Here is a 19,424-nt window from a genome sequence, read left to right as displayed (position 1 = left end):
ATCTTTCGAAATACTGCTGTAGTGTAGACGTAGCTTTTCTGTGTGACTTTACGTAAGTCACCTTGCAGTGTCTCAATTTCCCCAACCATAAAGTGGAAATAAGATTGCTGTCTCACTTCTGTATAGCATTTTGAGAGCTGTAGATAAAAAGCACTGTATAACAGCAAAATAGTAATAAAACTCTTCTGGACACCATGCTAGAAAATGAGGGTAGTGTTTTATGAAAGCAAGGCACTGTTATATACAATAACTCTTAGGTGGGCTCAGTAAGCTCATCTGCATTATTCCTTCCAAACTATTACAACTTTGAGGTGGAATCCAGATACTAGTGACTCCATGTCCAGTGAAAAACATATTTATAGCACAATCTTTGTTATCTAGCATCCCCAAGAAATGTCCCCATTATTAGAACTGGGGCCGACATCCAGCCCAACTCTGCTCCCCTAACCTCCCCTGGCTCAGGCACTGGGGTAGCAAGCCCAACCGGGACATGGCCCAGAGGTCCATGGCCAGCGGCCATGGCTGAGCATGCTGGTTAACCAAATGTGCTGGTTATAAACACGTACACATACGAATGAGTAGAGTGACCTGGAAAAGATAACTACTAGAAGGAAGTGTGAACACATCTAAACCACCCTCTACCCAACAAAGAGAACACCAGCCCTGAAATACTCTCTCCTCAGATTCCATGTCATCATGGAATTCACCTGTTAATCCTCCTTCCCTGAATACACCATCTTACTGAATTCATACATCTGGGTCTGTGCTCCCTTTCTGGATGTTTGATTCCCATCAGCAGCAGTGAAAGATATAAGCAGAAACCACCCTTCTCAGAATAACAAGCCGTCCTGTAGCACCCTAGAAATTAACAAATATATTAGGTCATGAGCTTTTGTGGGTGCAACCCACTTCTTCAGATGAGAAAGTGGGTCTTAGCCACAAAAGCTCATGACCTAATAAATGTGTTAGACTCAAGGGAAGTGTTTCCCAAATTGTATTCCGTGGAACGCTGGTGTTCCACACATATGAATAGATGTTCCATGAAAAAATTTCAATCATAGCAATATTTTTCCTTCTAAAATATTAAATATGAAATTATGTGTGTATCAAAAATACTGAGGTATTTGAATGGTATATAGTTTGTAGGTATATCAATATTTATCAGAAATTCATAATAGTACAGTGGTTACTATGTAACTTGTGCTGAAACAGAGTTAATTTTAATTTTTTTGGCATGAGTCGTCTTCAGAGAAATCATGTGATGCTGTACCTGATATGAGGATCCGACTCTTCAGCATTGTTCCTAATATTAAGCGGATTTGTGATCAAAAAATGCACAACACTCTTCCATTAAAAACTGTCACGTTACTTATTCTTACAGAAAACTACGAGAAAAAAGTAACAAATTTATAAAACCACAACATTTAAAAATATTTTCCACTCCTAATTTGTTTTGCATTTCTTTTTCATTAAAATGTTTTCTTACCCTTTAGGGAAGGACAGTCCTTTTTTCAATAATATTGTCCTTTCTATTTTTTTACAAAACAACACTACTAACCATCCTTCTTTCAGCTGTCATAGTGAAGTTTTGTTTTGGGCTTGGCCTTAATTTTTCATTTTTATACTTAATTATCGGGTTGCTAACAGTCCTATCAGAAGGATATTAGTTATTCATTCAGATGATTATCTCTTTTTAGTTTTTGTTCTTTGTAAAATAAAAGACAGCTAAAAACTAACTCTTTTAAATCAATATTTAATCAGCAGCAATTTTTTGGTATGAAACCCTCAAGCCCACCCTCCATCCAGCATATGTGTGTTCATCAATAATTCCACACCCAAAAGTGTTGCATGGCCAAACTAGTTTAGGAAAGGCTGCTCTAGGGTGGCTCAAGGACTGCTTATTATTTGTGAAGCTACAGCCTAACAAGTGAGACTTATAAGAATGGTTAAGCACCATGCTAGATTTTAGACACTATACCTAGAAACTTGAAGTCATTTTTTATTTAGTGAGAAGCAAATGTTTAACCTAATAATAATTCCTCGGAGTATCTTATTCAATTAAAAACTGTCACATTCAACAGTTGCGAAGGGATTGTAGTTTATATTTCACTTGACTTGACTATTCACAGACATCTCCAACAGAGCACTCCTCCTAAGTTTTCCTTACTCAATACTGATTTAAAGTCACTACTGTCACTTTACAAAAGGGGGAAAAAAATAAGCCAACAATAAATATTATAATTCCTACACAAATTGGGTGTTGAAAGTTTTGGAAACTATCCACAGCAAATAGAAAGAAAGAGCGGCACACGTAATTCTATCAATAGTGTTTAATTGCATGTATTTATACCCCACATTCACATGCAGTACAGAGTTCACATATTTCTCACTATGTAAATCTTAACATACAAGCATCTACTGGGGAAGTGAAGGTTGTACGAACATCAAAGGAGAGATGTCTTTTCTCTCACTATTTAACTGGCTTCAATGAGCCTCCCGGTAATCTCACTATATGATGTTTTGAAGGGATTGATGGCATTCAACAAAACAGGATTTTAAACTAATAATACAACTAAAGCCTTGAGAGAAAAACTGTCAACTATTTTGTTTACAGATTCTAATTCACATTTTCCTAGAGAAGTTTTAATCAACATATACAGAATATTATCAACACAGAATTTAGTACGCTGCCCTTGAGACTAACACATTTATTAGGTCACGAGCTTTCATCGGTAAGAACCACACAGAATTTAGTGTACTCACATAGAACTTAGAAGAACTTTTAAACTCTTATGGCCCTGTGCTAGGAAGGTGCATAATGAGCAACCTCAGCTCAAGATATTTACCTCACTGTAGCTAACAGCCTCCTCCTGGCAGAAGCCTAAGAAAACATATGTGCTTAACAGCTATCCTAAAGGTTAACAAATATGAGCTGTGGTAAATTTGTGTATTTTACGGAAAAAAAAAATAGGTGGAGTAGTACTCACATATTTTGTGACTCCTGATTTCCTGATGAAATGGCGTCTCCCCCAGGTACAGGAGTAGGAATTCTTTCTGAAAGCAAACTAGCCTATGGAATAAAAAAACAGTTATTATTTACCAAGTTTTAAATTACAGCACTGACTATCAATAGCAAAAATGAGGGAAGAATGGTTCAGTGGTTACTGCATTTGCCTGGTACTTTGAGGATCTGAATTCAGTTTCCTGCTAGGTCAACAGGCTTCCCATGTGACTGTATATAAGGCACTTAAGGACATATTTTTAAAAAAATTAGCTTCCATCTGCTACTTCAGGTGTCTAAATATCCTTTACAAATCTGGCCATTAGTCTCTGTGAGTCAGAGATTCCCACATATAAAATGAGATGACTAGTATTTCCCTACTTCACAGGGGTATTGTGAGTATAAAGGCACGAGGTAACAGGATTCTCCCATTGTCCTGTTCTTAGTAACTGTCAGAATACTCCAAGAATTTACAGGTTTCTGACGATAACACACTGTGGTAGATCCATCATATTAGAGTGTATAACAAATAGAAGGGAAATGAGAACGTTGCTCTAGCAAGGGGAGATAGGATTTGAGTGAGACATGTCCTGAAAGAGAACCCTAAGAACAGCAAACCCCAGGGAAAATTGCTTAAATTCAAGTATGGTATCCCCTGTTATTCTGGAATTACCTTTTAATAATAAATTAGTCCCCATTACAAGTAACTTCTTTTGACTTTATGAGTAGGTAATTTATGTTTGGTGCTGGGTAAGGACTCCAACACCTTACAAAACGTCAAAGTGCTTGCCACTGATATTCCCATTTTTTTTTAAATCATATGTACTCTTTCAAACCAGCAACTCCCAATTGCAGACATCAATCACTTGATCAAATGCTTTGGTACACTACCAATATCTGAAACTTGTGAAGCTTTCTTAGAAGTGGAAGCTAATTTTAACAAACCAGGGATGGAAAACATCTACGAAAAATAACAAAGATGGTGGAGCTGAGAACTCAGTCCCCTTTACCAAGCTTATTTAGATGATTAGGGATGGACTTGGGGCATATTCACACTGTAGTCTATACTTGGCCTCTGATGCAAGATACAGGAACAGCATTTGTATCAGTTTTATGTTTGATAGATTTTTCATTTTCTGTATTCTTCACATTCATCTTCTGTATGTCAAAAGGAGGCTGTTACCCCTCACCCCCAAATGATATCCTGGACTATGACAAGAGAATTTTATGCGCACAGAGGTGTGTATGTAAGCCTAGCTATATCATTGTAGCACTTCATCACAGCAGGTAATTGGAAATGCCCATCAAAAACTCATATGATTTCATATACTGTAAAAAGTGAATAAAGTAAGATGGACATTTTAAGTTAGTTTAAATTAGACTGAGTAGCATCCTCATCACGAAGATATACAAAGTCTTGAGTTACTCCAATTACAGCATGATACATGTAAACTAATTCACTTAATTTGGCACAAATCTAGACAGCACTAGCTTCAATATCATGTTCAATTAGAAATCTAATTTATCATTACAAAACTGAGATTCTGGTAATTATTTTATTTTCACTGGCTTTTAATAATTAACCTTTGATATTCACTGCAGTACCCTTGAACACAAGAGGCAGGAAACATCCAGTATAAATTGATGATTCAAAGTACCTCCTATTCAGACTTCCAATTATTATAAATGATTTCTTAAATTTGGTTTTGTGACTGTTTACATTATTTTAAAGTATTAATGTGGCATACATATACACATTATATTCACATTAATCATAGGTAGCATATACAATACTGCAGTGAAAAGCATAGCTGTTCCATTCCAATTCCCCCTTCTCCACATCTTCAGACTCATTTCTTTCTAAAAACAGCCATTTCTCCCTCCTACCTCTGTGCTGCTCTCTGTCTGTACGTGAATATTTTGGAAACATTTGAGCCAAAATATTCTAATCCTTTTTGAGCATGAGGGAAAAGAAAAAGATTCCACCACTTTCCCAAATGAAATATTTTAATGACTCCCTTGAAATGAACTCTGGCCTCAAAGGCTACTTCTACAGTAGAGAGGTTTTTTTGACAGAGACAGCATTCCGTAACAAAACTTGCAGAACGTCCACACTACAAGTGTGTTATGTCGACAGTAAATTGACAGAATGCGGCACAGTTGTCGATAGATTTCTTACATTTTCCCATGAGACAGAACGCCTTTGTCAACAGATTCCATTGACAGAAAACAAGTGTGGACGCTCCGGGGCGGGGGTGGGGGCCCTTTGTCGACAGAACAGTCCTCCATGGTGCTGTCCAGCTGGTCAGGGGGATTTCCTGTCCACCGCACTCACTGTTCTATGCTCTCTGCCTCCAGCCATTCTTAAAGCAGCAGGGAGCACTGGAAACCCCACGGCAAAAGCTTAGAGCATGCAAGCAGCAGAGCTAAAAGCTGCTGTGCAACATGCCCTCATAGCAACTCCCCAGCACTTCCCCAGGCCATGGCAGAGAGCCAGCAGCCCCATGACACCCCAGGGCCTTCAAGAGAGCAGCAGGAAGGGTCCAGGGCCGCAAATGCTGGATGCCATCCTGGACCAGGCCCGAGATCCAGGACCTTCTTGGCCTCTGGGGAGTGTGAGGAGTGTGGTTCCCCACACGTGGACATGCCCAAAGGCAGGAGTCAGTCAGCACCCACTCCCGCAGACAGTGCTGTGAGCCAAACATGCGTGTGCGGGCCCTGGGGATGCCCAGGCTGCTCCAGGCTTATCAGCCACCCATGTGTGGACTCCTCTGTAGCCAGACACACCCCGCTTGGAGCAGGGGGGAGAAGGGCCTGCAGCGGTGAGCCTGGTTCCCGAGTTGCTGGGCAGTAAAGCCCACCATGCAGGGCACAGATGCTGGTTCTCCTAGGACATCCCTGTCCCTCATCCCAGGGGTTGGTGGCTTCCAGAGGGTGATGGTGGGTGGGTACCTCCACCCCTGCCTAGTCAACTGAGGGGGCAGGTGCAGGTGGGCCCATGTGGCAGTGACGGCATTCTCCTCAATACCAGCATCAGGCTCATCCCCCCAGAGAAGGTGGAGGATGGCCATGATCACACTGAGCAGAAGTTCAAGGAGTTGTGCATGGGTCCAGCGCAAGCCTGGGGACTGCTCTGGCACCATGGCTCTCTGGAAAGCGAAAAACTCTCATAGAAAGCTGTCTCTCCATGAAGTAGGCATGCCTCAGCATGAGCAAGGAACGTGGGGGAAGGGGCACTTAAAGGTGCACCTGACCGGGGCTCCTGGAAGGTCTTGCTGGCCATGCAACTCTTTGTGATGGGGTTCCAGAGTCCGTTTTGTCAAGGAAGCGGCCAGGCAGTCTGGCCACTCTCTGTTGACAGAGCGGATCACTTTTTCAATCCACTTTTGTGTGTGGATGCAATCTGTGAACAGAAGTTTTGTCAACAGATCTTTTCCAACAGTGATTTCTGTTAACAGTTAACTCAGGTGTAGAAGTTGCCGAAGTGTTTTGAAGGAAGACTGAAATTTGACCTGAAAATCATCATCTTCTTCAACAATGTTTTGATTTGACTAAGTTATGAGCTGTTTGACAACTGCACTCAGAACGTGCAACTTCCCCTCCGCCCCCCATCCCCCGAGAGCAACTTCACTAAGCTCACAATGCACTTAGATGAGAATATGTTGCTCTTGTGTGCATGACTAGCTTTCCTGAGCAATGAAAATGTTAGTGAAATAAGTGGGGTCCCAAAAGGGTTTATTCACTGAGTATATTGTAAAATAGAAGTTGCACAGCTATTTGCAGGAGAAGGACTCTCAAGGACAGACTTGCTAAGGTACACTAGAGAAGAATTCTGCAGGCCTCATAGGAGCAAACGTCAGGGAATTTTAGCTGGGTCTAATCAATAATTACACAGCCTGAAATTCCTTTTTTGTATGTCTTGTCCCTCACCCCATAGGAAAATTCATTTTAAAAAGACTAAAGTTTTTGTTTGTCTGTTTGAATTTTACAAGACCAGGAACCAAGAATGGAAATTAGAAAAGGTCAATAAGAGAAAGTGATACCATGAAGTCTTCCTTTGATATATAATGAGCATTTCCCACCCACAGAGGAGATCTTTCACAGAAAATTGCCAAAAATAAATCAATGTGTGAATAACTGAAGACTTCCTAAGTACCTCACCAGGTATGGTATAAAATTCCCCAGTTTAATCTAAAGGTGTAAAACTTCCAAGCTATATGAGATCCTGCCAGGCCTGCATGTAGATGCATAGATTCAGGGATGGAAATTATCTTTTAGTGCGCAAGAGTTTTACAGTAAAGGGTCTTGCCAACCATACCTATGTCCCCACCTGAGTATAAATTACATGTAAAGAATTTAATCTGAAAAGTAATACAACAGCAAAAATAGATCTGATTCTTCACAAAACTCTTATATATACAATACGATGGTTACCGTCTTCAAAGCTTCAGCAATGGATTGATGCAAACCATATGGAATCAGCACCTGCAGACCTTCACAGGTACCATACATCTGACGACATACAAAAATGAAAGCTCCTTTAAGGGCTGGCAACATCTCAGATCCAGACAGAACACAAATACTTTCATCGAGAAGTTTCTTCGTAAATTGAACAATTGTATGAGCTGCTGTAAGACTAAAAATAAACAGCACTTTGAAAACTACTTGTTTTGTAGTCACTAATAAACAGAATAATATTAACCACTTTGATTAGTTCATGCAATTTCTACCATAGGAATGTAACAGGACTCCAAGTCAATTCTAGGCACTGAGTTCATGGCCTTTTAAGGTAGCCTCTCACACTGAAAAAATAATAATGTTCCAATCTCAGTAAGGGGAAAATAACAGTCATTGGGAACTCTGGGCTACAGATACGAAAAACAAATGTGAAACAGATTCCATCTACCTAGTCAAAATAAAGGTGGCTAAAAATCTGATTTTTTTTAAGACCAAAAATATTTTACTATTTTAAAAAATTAAAATAAACTAACTTAATTTAAATATATTTTATTTTAAAATATGCTAAGCATTCAAATTATTATAATCTATTAAAAGGGCATTTTATAGAAACCAAAAAAGCAGACTTTGACTATTTTAGGCTTTTTCTTTGTAACATGAGAACTTTGTCCTTTCAGCAGACTTTTCAAAAATGTAATTTGAGAATTCTTGGGTCAATTTAATGCTCATGAAACTAACTGAGAGATAGAAGTATTATAACAGAGCCAGCATTAGGAAGGTTGGTCAAATGAACCCAGAATCCATTTGTCTGTCTGTCCCATCTTGAGATTTTTACATCCTTCTCACCTGAAACCAGCTACCTGCCCGGCATAATCAGAAATCAGCTGACTATAATCTACATTTTTATTAATTACTTTTCCTTATGAAAATGATGTTTTCTGACTGGATGAAATATTAAAAATGTTTGGTTTTTTTTTTTTTTTGCTTTCTATAAAATACCCTTTCTCACTGCCATTCACACTACGCTGTTCTGTCACAGTTCATTAAATTTACACACTCAATCTATCTGGTAATTCAATTTTGTTATGTAAAACAAAAACAAAACATATGGTACCTTATAAATATCAAGGGCCACACCTACACTCACAAGCTCTTATGAAATATTTTTCAAAAGAAGGGGGCTCTTTCGAAAGATACAGCAGAGCATCTACACACAAAAAGCATTCTTCCAAAATTAAATCAAAAGAATGTGGCACTCCTTTCAAAAGTGCTCTTCCACTCCCATTTCAGGAAAAGTGCCTTCTTTCAAAACTTATTTAGAAAGAAAACGTGTGTAGATGCTCCGCAGGCCCTTTTTTTTTTTTTTTTTTTTTCAAAAGAGCAGTCCTCATGGTACCTGATTTTTCGACCCCTGGACCAGTCTTTCAAAACAGCGGGAGCTGTGTGAACGCACTCTTTCGAAAAAGCAGATCACTCTTTTGATCCACTTTTCTGTGTGTGGACACACTCTTTCAAAAGAAGATCTTCTGTAAGATCTTTTTTCAATAGGTCACTGTAGTGTAGATGTAGCCAAGGAGACAATGAGTAACTTCAAGCTCATATATTTACTGAAGTAACATAATTCTCTTACCTATCCTTTTTGGCAGAGTTCATGTGTCCTCCATAAAGGAGAAGAGAAAGACCATCTTCCATAGAAGCAATCTTTGCCAAAATATCAGCTATATGTATTAAAGATGCTTCAGGGCAATTTATATACATCTGTTTTGTTAAAAATACATTAGTTTTTAAGACAAATGACTTACAATGTATCTTTTTTACATTTTTAACATTTCTCTAAAATATTCTTGTTCAAGTTTGGCCCACCTTCTGACAGATCTTCAATGGCTTAAACCGGTTATACTCAAACAGAGGCTATGTCTACATTAATGGCTAAATTGGCACTGCTGCAATCAATGCAGTGGTGTGAATTTTGCAGGTCTCATGAGGACACGCTAACTCTCCCATCAAGCTCTGTACTCTAGCTCTTCAAGAGATGGAAGCTACGTCCACTGGAAGCATCTATTTTCAATACATCATGGTGTAGACGCCACTGTAAACCAACCCAAATTACGCTGACCTCAGTTACATAACTTACATAAGTGATCTAGTATAACTGACATCTATTTACAGCATTACTGTAGACTAGCCCTGATGGTCATGAGCATCAAGTGGCTCTTTAATGAATCTCCTGTATGATTTAATTATTAACCAATCAGGATGTTTTTAGTATGTTTTTAACCAACTAAATTATCAATGTGCACTAATTTGATAATTTATTTGCTGATAGAGAGAGTATGTAACACTATAGTTTAAAAAAAAAATGAATCTACCCTACTGTGACTCTTTTGGGTAACACTGCTATCTAATTTAGTTCCTGAAACACTGGCCTAAACAAAATGAGTAAACTGCCTCTGTTCAAATTGAAGCATGTACACATCGACATCATAATTATCGCCTGTAATTATACTGCCAGGAAAGAGTCATTGGATTTAATCAGCAAAGAGGATGGACCACCCTTACACTAAATGTTATACTATATTGAAAATAAACTATACCACTTGAGCATCTTTATACAACCTCCACACTTTCATGCTGCACTTTCAGTACCACAAGAATTCACTCCTAAAAAAGTACTGAATTTTCTCAAACATATCTTTGATATAAGATTTAAACAAATATTTTGAGTTTACTACAAACCTCTGTTCCATTAAGTAAATTATGAATGGGCTGAAGAAGTGCATCTATCACCGTATTAGAGTACAAGCATTCAGTAGCACATTCAGTTCGGTCACACAGAATTTGTAGCACTTCTGTAACTAGGACTGCTGGGGAATAATTACCTGATGAACACAAGAAGTGTTAGTTTAAATTTTGAATACAAACAGTTACCCAGAGGTTTACGTGAATTATCTTCAGCTGAAGAGCATAACTTCCAGTCAAGTAAGAAAGAAAACAAAATAAAGTTTGCAAGCCTGTTACACTAAATGCTCTTGTATCTGGTATCCTTTCAACCAGAACGATCAAATAACCAGCACAAACATGTGGCTTGTTCTGAGAACACAACTGACTAGAAGTCACTCCCAGCCATCACTGCCAGAGTTTTCCTCACAGGGTCCCAGGCCCCAGAGTTGCCGGCGCTTCCCTGTGCCCTGGCAGGATCCCCCACCCTGGAGTTGCTGGTGTTCCTGTGGCACTGCCGGTGCTCCCCTGCTCCCCAGCCGGCTCCCCAGCCCCAGCCCTGCCAGCACCCCCCTAGCAGTGCTCCTGCTGTGCCGTCTGTGCTCCCTTGCACTCTGACTGGCTTCCCAACTCCATTGCTCCCCCCTAGCCTCAGCTAGCGCCCCAGTCCCAGAACTGCCCATGCTACCCTGGCCCCAGCCACCTACCTTGCTCCAGAGCTGCCAGTGTTCCCCTGGCCCCGGCTGGGGATACCATGGCTTTTTCTCTCCCCACTGCCTGTGCCTTTCCAGAGCCCCACCTGTGCCTCCCCAGCTGCTCTCTGTGAATCCGCATACCTGAATATCCAGAAACCTCCTGGTCCCAAGGTTGCTGGATATGAGTTTACTGTATTTAAAATGTCCAAATTTAAGAGTGACCAAATATAAAAGTAATTGAATTCCTCCTCTATTCACAAAGTAATACAATACAATTAAAAATTAAATAAGATGGACAATATTACCTGTGTGCACTGTCAGAGTTGTCTTTGGGCAAGTGGGAGAGCAATAAATAAATTGGACAAATAGTACCAACAGTTCAGTTAGGGACATGAAATCTATAAAGATGAAAAGAAAAAAAGGACCCTAAAAATAAAGCACTATATCAACTTTATAATAAAATGGGCTTTTGAAGCATAAATTAGCCACTTTGGCTGCCACCACACTAGCTCCTGATTTTGAAAGCCCCTTCTTCCCATTTGGTTTTGGGAAGAACGGTCTTTTGAAATCAGTGGGGTTGCTCTGAAAGGCCCCCAGCTACAAGGCAGCCTGCATTTTGAAACTAGCAGTTCTGAAGTGTGTGTGGATGCCATTATGCTAATGAGGTGCTGCATATTTATGGCAGCACCTCATCAGCACATTCTGAAGTGCCATATTACCATAGCCCCTCAGAAAGGAGGGGTTAGTGTGGCCACAGTCTTCTTGTTTAATTGTGATTAATGGCTTTATTTACAGATGGAACACTAGAGTAATTTTGGACTGTAGCCGCTTAGCTAACCACTCTAAATACTTCTAGATCATCTTACACAGCTTGATCTTCTACCATTTAAATCAACTGGACTTTACCACATCTTCCACGGAAGTAGGAGGCAGCCTATTATTTGAAGATATTTAATACAATATGTACAATGTTCATGAATAGCTGGACAAACTCCATCAAGACTATTACAAGTTGAAATTAATTGTAAAGGGAATTTTCTATAAATTTGCAACAAAACTATGGATTTAACTTTTTACCTCAATGTCGTCACAATTTGACTACTCTTAGCGCACTAACTGCTCCATTGTTCCCCTCACTATTCAGAAAACAACAAAAATTAACTTGCTGTCAAGAATGAAGAAGTCAGGCTCCATGCTAAATTTTGGTTTCAATATGTCTAGTAAAGACAGCCAGTTACAGAAGTGCTGAATAATAGGAACAATTTCACACATCAACATCACCACATTTGAAACACAGCTTAACCACAAACACATAGTCTTTAAATATTTTTCTTCTGTCTCTACATGTCCATACCTTTTCTATGTTCCAGCTGTACAGGAAACAGGTTTCTGCCTTGTTTATATATCAACAATCTTCCTAAAAGGCACAGCGAATGAACAAAATAGATATATTCTAATTCCTGTCCTGTGTAGAACGTCTTCTGCTTATTGCCTTAAAAGTGAGAACATATTTTAGAATTCAGTCATAATTTTCAGTACCACACCTGTCCATTATGAAGTCCTGCTCAAACCATCAATAAATGTGTAGTACTGTATGACATCTGTAAAGGACATTTCCCAAGCAACATAAATAAGCAAATATCACAGAATTCTTATTTTTCTATTTCCAGTGAGAAATAGCTATTTCAAAAGATGTTATATACAGATTTTTGTGAAGTAAAAGCATGAGATCATTTTCTTCTTTGTTCATGTGGAGTTCAGCTATCGCAGTAATAAGCACAGTACTTTATACATAAAATTACTGCTATGGCTATGTGATCTGTCCATGACTCTTATTACATACCCCTGACTGAATATGGGGAAAGGGGAAGCCTGGATGCCGCTGGACTCCAGGGGGAGGCTGGCCAATGGAAGGGAGAGCCCTGGCTGTTGGGAAGACTGTCCCAGAGGTGCCACCAGTACTCATGAGGGGGACAGTTAGGAGTATACCACTGGTGTGGGCCAGGACACCTGTTGGTGCTAGTGAAGAGATTGGACTGGCCAGGCTCCTTATAGCTCCCCAGAAGTGGCAACACATCCCTCCCTCAGCTTCTAGCTCCTCACAGTGCCTCCCTTCCAAGTGCCAGCCCTACATTTCCCAAAGGCTGGGAACCTGCAGGCGGAGGTAGTGCACAGAGCTAAGGAGGGCTATGTTGCCACTTCTGAAAGCCCCTCCAAGGTGAACATCATCTACAGCCCTCACCTACTCCTGCACCCCTCCCAGTTCCCCTCACCTTGAGTCCCCTCCCACATCCAAACTCCTGATGCTGCTTGGGACAGGGAGTGCAGTGGTCCAAGACTGCAAGAGCAGCAGCCAGTGCAACTGACCCAGGAGCTTTCCAAGATGTTCAAGTGGCCCCTTCAGAAGTCACAGAATCCACAACTTCCGTGACCTCCATGACAAATTCAGACTTATTCATGTCATACATAATATGTACATACATATGTACAAACATTCGTGTTTGTGTGTGTACATAATTGTACAACACATAATAAATTAATTACTTACTGCTGTACTGTTGGGACAAAACATTAACTCTGGAAGTTGTCCCAACTGCTGATTCACATGATTCAAAATAGTAAACACACTGTTGAACAGATGCAGTAATCTGAAAATAGCACAATACAATCAAACGTTCAATACCTCACAATAAATTAATTCTCCTTTAGATCCAAGCACCGTCTCTTAGCAGGGTCTGAATTTCCATGTGATTGCACATAGTTTATAATGACTCTACCACTTATCAAACAAAGAGAAAATTTTCCAAAGCAATGTAAGTGCTACTTTCGAAAGTGCCATTTTCCAACGCAATGAAAAGTCCATAAATGTTTAACAATACAAACTTCATATCTACAGCTATGTCTAAACTAGAGTGATCTGTCAACAGAAGTTTCTGGTGGAAGATATCTTTCAACAAAAGTTCTGTTGACAGAATGTGGCCAGACACCAAAGCAGATTAACTGTTTCGATCCACTCTGTCGACAGAGAGCAACCAGACTGCTTGGCTGATCTCTCCACAGAACGGGCCCTGGGACCCCATCAGACTGGCAATCCCCTTCAGGAGCCCATGCAAGGAGCACCCTTAACAGGCCCCTCCTGACACACATTCCCTGCCCATGCTGAGGTTTACTTACCTTCACGAGGGACAGCACAGCTGCTACAGCAGGACACACACCCTTTCTAAGAGAGACAGCGCTTTCCAGCTAGCCACAGGGCCCACCAACAGGTGCTTCAGCTTCTGCTGAACCTGACCATAGCTGTCATCCTCTTCCTCTCCAGGGAGGATGACCCTGGCACCATCTTTGAAGAGCAAGCACTTGCTGCTGCACAGGCCCACCTGCACTCACACCCACTCCCAGGCGCTCAGGTGAGTCTGGAGGCACAACAGCAGTTCTGACTTGTGGGATTGGCTGGTCATGGGGCACTGAGATGACCAGCAGTGGCTCCAAAACTTCTGCCCTCCGGAGACAGGACAACTGGCTGCAGCCTGGCATCCCTGTGGAGAAGCAGGCTGCCATTGCCCAATGGAAGTTCGTGACCTCTGATCGCTACCACTCCACTGGAAACCAGTTTGGTGTGGGGAAGTCACTGTCGGGGTCATCCTTGCGGAGGTAAGGCACTCTCAGGCTGCAGTGGGGTGGGAGGGCAGTCACGCCCAAGGGGGACCCTCAGGGAGTAGGGCTGGGGGTACGAGGGATGGGTGGGGGAAGCCTCAACCACAGGGGATCATGCCATCCCACCCTCATACAGAACTCCTCTTGTGGGGGGCAGGATGGTGGCGTGGGGGGAGGGCACCTGGACAGCTCCAAGTGAGGGGACAGGAGGGACAGAGGAGCCCACCAGGGCCCAGGGACACCCTCCCTCAGTCCTTCACATCTGTGTTTGGTTTCCTCCCCTTGCAGGTTGTGACAGCTATCAACACACTTCCGCAAAGAGGATCATCCATCTGGCAGACATGGATGAAGTCATTGCTGGATTCGGGGCTATCAGCAAGACACACATCCCCATCCATACCCCAGACCACAGCGCAGCCAACTTCGTCAACTGAAATGGATATTTCTCCATCATACTGCAGGCCCAGGTCGACCACCATGGACAGTTCCTCGACATTTATGTTGGGTGATGGGGCTGGGCACACAACATGCAGGTGTTCCACAACTCCAGCCTGTCCTGGAGGATGGAGGCCGGCACCTATGTTTCCTGCAGGAAGCTGGCAGTTCAGGATGGTCGCACATTACTGTGCATTGTGGGGTATGTTGCCTACCCCCTCATGCCCTGGCTTATGAAACCCCATACCGGAAAGCTGGAACTGAGCCAAGAATTCTTCAATGCCCAACTCAACCGCACACAGATGAAGACCGAGCGTGCCTTTGGCCACCTGAAGACACGCTTCAGGTGCCTCCTCACCCACCTAGACGTGGGGAAGCACAACGTTCCCCAAGTATTAGTGACACGTTGTGCCCTTCACTACTTTGTGGAGGAAAAGGGGGAGGCCTGCCTCTTAGGGTTTCTGGGGGGATGCTGGCTATGGCTACAAGCAGCTGAGCACAGCTCTGATCCATCAAGCCCATAGGGATGGGCTGTGTATCTATGAGGCCCTAAACGGAAGCTTCTTCCACAGCCCCCTATGACCCTCCCCAGGGCACCCCCAGCAGAGACTTTAGGCCTACAGCCCTACCCCATGCCCACCACATCCCCTCCCCAAAAAGAGGAATGCAGGGGTGGTGGTCAAATAACTTTTATTTGAACAAAGATAAAAGGTTTGAAAATAAACAGTCTAATGAAAACTATTTACATACAGTGTGATAACAGTGAACAATATACACTGCGGGAGCATCAAAACTTGGATGGGGGCTTGGGGCAGGGGTTATGGGGCATCAATCCATGGAGGGGGTTGGAGGCCATGACCCCATGGGGGAGCAGGACCCCGAGTAACATCAACCTAAGGGTCCCCTCCCGCCACAGGTTTGGGGTCCCCATCACGGTAAGGTTGAGGCCTGAAACACAGGAAAGTCGAAGGCAGTGGGGCTGTAGTGGGGTCTGGGTTGGAAGAGGCAGCCTGGGGTGCAGCGGGGGCAGGCATAGCCCTCAGCCATTGCAAGAGGTCCAGGACGCCCTGTGGGATGGCAGGTGGGGGCAGGGTCGTGGGGAGCCATGGGGGCAGGGGGAACAGGGGCAGCAGTTTTGGGTGACTGAGCCAACAGGTCCTGCTAGATGCTGGACATCGGTTGCTCCCAGGCCCATAGCCACCACACCAGGTCCTATGACCACTACTCCTGGTTATCCCACGGCCACCACTTGAGGAGGTCAGTCAGCCTCCAGAGGGCAGCAGCGTGGGCCCTCTGGAGATTGTTGTATGCCCAGTGACATCCTCTCCAGCAAAGGGACTGGCCTCTCGGTGGGAAGGGGGTGATGACTTTCCCTGGTACTGCCTTCAGGGTGGCTTGCCTTGGGGTTGGCTCAGCCCCCGGTGTGGGTCCAGCTGTAAGGAAGACAAGGAGAGAAGATGGTGAGTCATGCTTGCAATATACCCTGAGGCCCTGCCCCACACCACGAGCACTGATGAACACCCCAGGCCACAGGACAGGGATGTCCTGGGAGCACAGACATGTGTGGCCTGCATAGCAGTCCCTGCAACACAGGGACTCCATGGTACCATGGGGTTGCCACTCCCACTCAATGGGCTAGCAGTCAAGAGGGGGTGTCCGGCCATAGAGGGGTCCCCACATGAGTTGTGGGTGAGCCCAGTGCAGCCTGGCTCTCCCCAGGCCACCTCCACACATGCGGCTCTCGGTGTTGTCTGCGGGAGCGGGTGCTGACTCTCGCTCACAGGCATGCCCGTGAGCCAGTGAGTCTGGGGTCAAGCTGTGATCTGTGTGGCTAGCCTGCTTCCAGCCCTAGCAGGTGCTGGCAGCCACCCAACAACACCCCGGAACCTGAGGCTGACAGTGTGCTGGCACCCGAGCCCAGGGGCTGCCTGCTGGGTCCAGGTGAGACACACTGTTTTGCACATGGTTCCACATGCCGGGACAGCAGCACAAGGTCTTGCCCAAGCCAGCCTTACGACACTCACAGTATGCACTGTCTGCACCTGCCTCCCCCTCCCCCGGGGTGTGTGACATGCAGAGTGGTTACCGGAGAGTCTCTTGATCAGTTCCAGGGAGGTGGCCTTGCTAGAGGGGCTCAAGTCCAGGGAGACGACCAGGGTGCTGCTGCTGGTCTTGGACTCTGTGTCCGCCTCTGGCTCCAGTGCGGGTTGGGCCTCAGGGTGTTGCTGCTCCTCCTCAGGCTCCGGAAGCGAGGGCGGGGTGTCCTCTTCCACAGTGCCAATGGGGGAGGTCAGTGGGGAGGTGTCCTTTGCCCTCAGGAGCTGGTTCTGCTGTGTGCAATATGGGCAGGTAACAAGTCCTGTCCCTGACTGCCGCCTGGCATCTCAAGCCCAGGCATAGCCCTGTCTCAGTTCTTTGAGTTTCACCCACCCCTGCTCCATGGTATGGACAGGATAGCCCCGTGGTGCCAGGATGGTGGCCAGCTGAGCATAGGCAGGAGCATGCATCTGCTTTGCCAACAGGTCCAAGAGGGTCTCTTCATTGGCTCACGTGCTCAGTTAAGTCCTGGAGCTCAGGCTCAGTCCATTAGGGGGTCCAGCATTTTGTGTCCCGTGGTGCCTCCTGGGACTCTTCAGCCTGCTCTGTGTAAGGGCTGGGGGGGGGGGCGTCACCAGGGGCCTGGCTGTCTGTCATTTCACCCAGCTCTGCTGTGTGGAGTGGCTCCGAAGATGTGGGGAAGGCAGAATGCTGCTGGTCTGCTTCCATGTTCTCAGCTTTCTCCCACAGGGTTTCCAGGGCTTCCTGCAGCTTTCAGAATGGCCAGAGGCAGAGACCACAGAGCACCCAGAGCTGTGGACAGGATTCTCCCGGGGCAGCTGTGTGGCACCCTGGAGGCCTTTTCTGTTGACAGAAGACCCCCTTGGAACATCCAGACTGAGATCTGTCGAGAGAGGCATTCTACCTCATGGGGAATAGCAGTACGCTGCCAAAAAAAGTGCTGCTTTCTTTCAATTTACTGTTTACAGAATGCTCTGTGGGCTTTGTTGACAAAACACCAGTTAGGGTTGATTCTGCTTTAGACAGGGGGCTGGACTTGATGAACTTCTGAGGTCCCTTCCAGCCCTAGGGTTCTATGATTCTGTGATCCAACACCTGCAGTTAACTCTTTCTGCGGGGCTGAAACAGTATATGCCAGCTACCAACTGATTTTAACAAAGTAAACTGCATTTATTCTTTGGGCAAAAAGATTACAGAGAAAACATATAAAAATGAAAAAGAACCTACATGAGAATCAAAAGCTTACCAGTGGTCACCCCTAATTCCACCACAGGAATCCGGTAGGTGTCAGTCTTTTAAATACCACTTACAACATTGTATCAGAAGTCGATGCCTGCTGGCCCATTCCAATATAATCATGTGAACTTTTACTTCCCAGGCACCACAACTATCACACAGGGTCTGATTAGAGGGAACAAGTAGCAGTATTGGTGCTTTATATATTTGATATGTCCTGCCTTACTCTGACAAATTTCTGATTGATGACACTTAATTTCACAACCTTAATATTGCATTAACAGGAGAGGCTTTTTTCATTAAACAGTTTTAAATCTGTATCAAGATGTATGTGTTTAATGACAAATTCCCATGTGTTTATCATCTTCTATTCATATGTCTTCGGTAACCAATTCATTAGACATGTGAAAACTATTAAACATTACATTACATTAAATTCCCCTTATTCAAATCTGCTTGCATGACACATACTGCATTCAGCACTGATTAACAGAGTACCTGATTCTGAAGAAAAAAAAATTTAAACCAAAGCCTTACCAAATTCTAAAAGCTGTCAATTGGTACATCAAAGGAAAAAAGCTCAAATCACAAGGAACAAAATGGACATAAATTCCAAGCAGAAGATGGCAGTCAGAAATATAGACTTACCAGAGATTTATATTTATTTTCAAGGAGCCTTAGCACCACTGTTCTGCTATAATTTGCATGCTAAAATTGTAAAACAGAAATACAACTTCAATAATTATTGCACAGAATAAAATGCACAGAATAAAGTTCTAACTTACGTCAATCAGTATTGCACACTGGTACATTTTTCTATTGGCATTAGACTAGGTTAACAATAAAAAAGAAAGGATTACAATAAAACTACAGTAAACCCTTGAAATACATGCTTCAAGTTGTGCGTAACTCATTTTAGTGCAAGTTAAGCACAACTTGAAGCTGCTGTGCGCCTGTTAGCTAGGCAGGCTAAGAGCCCCTTCTCCCTGACTTCCACCTGTGGCACCAATGTCAGGCTGATAGCTGCAAGGCTGGGGGAAGACAGAGAGAAGTAACCAGGAAACTGACCAGCCCCCCTGGTGGGCTGGTCAGTTTCCCAGGTCCCGCAGGGACTCCAAGGAGTGAAAGGGAGCTGGGAGCCAGGCTGCCCCTGGTTCCCAGCTCCCTTT

At 43.6% G+C, this 19,424-nt stretch overlaps 1 protein-coding gene across 9 annotated transcripts in view; it reads right to left on the bottom strand.

The window, feature by feature from the left end:
* The window catches only part of TBC1D32 (TBC1 domain family member 32), a 197,642-nt gene that overhangs the window by 155,245 nt on the left and 22,973 nt on the right, over window positions 1-19,424 (bottom strand). For 8 of the 9 annotated variants that reach the window (XM_074990655.1, XM_074990659.1, XM_074990660.1 and 5 more), the window contains 8 exons: window positions 18,904-18,963; window positions 13,421-13,520; window positions 12,227-12,364; window positions 11,178-11,270; window positions 10,196-10,338; window positions 9,090-9,217; window positions 7,436-7,637; window positions 2,988-3,070 (listed from right to left, as the gene is read on the bottom strand). In XM_074990655.1, coding sequence (XP_074846756.1) covers window positions 2,988-3,070; window positions 7,436-7,637; window positions 9,090-9,217; window positions 10,196-10,338; window positions 11,178-11,270; window positions 12,227-12,364; window positions 13,421-13,520; window positions 18,904-18,963 — 947 coding nt within the window. The remainder of the gene's footprint in view (window positions 1-2,987; window positions 3,071-7,435; window positions 7,638-9,089; window positions 9,218-10,195; window positions 10,339-11,177; window positions 11,271-12,226; window positions 12,365-13,420; window positions 13,521-18,903; window positions 18,964-19,424) is intronic. The other variant, XM_074990663.1, reaches the window with a different exon arrangement.

Source organism: Carettochelys insculpta, chromosome 3 (genome assembly GCF_033958435.1).
Source record: "Carettochelys insculpta isolate YL-2023 chromosome 3, ASM3395843v1, whole genome shotgun sequence".
Classification (NCBI taxonomy): domain Eukaryota; kingdom Metazoa; phylum Chordata; order Testudines; family Carettochelyidae; genus Carettochelys; species Carettochelys insculpta.
The sequence above is the reverse complement of the archived record's forward strand: the minus strand, read 5'-3'. Positions and strand labels throughout refer to the sequence as shown.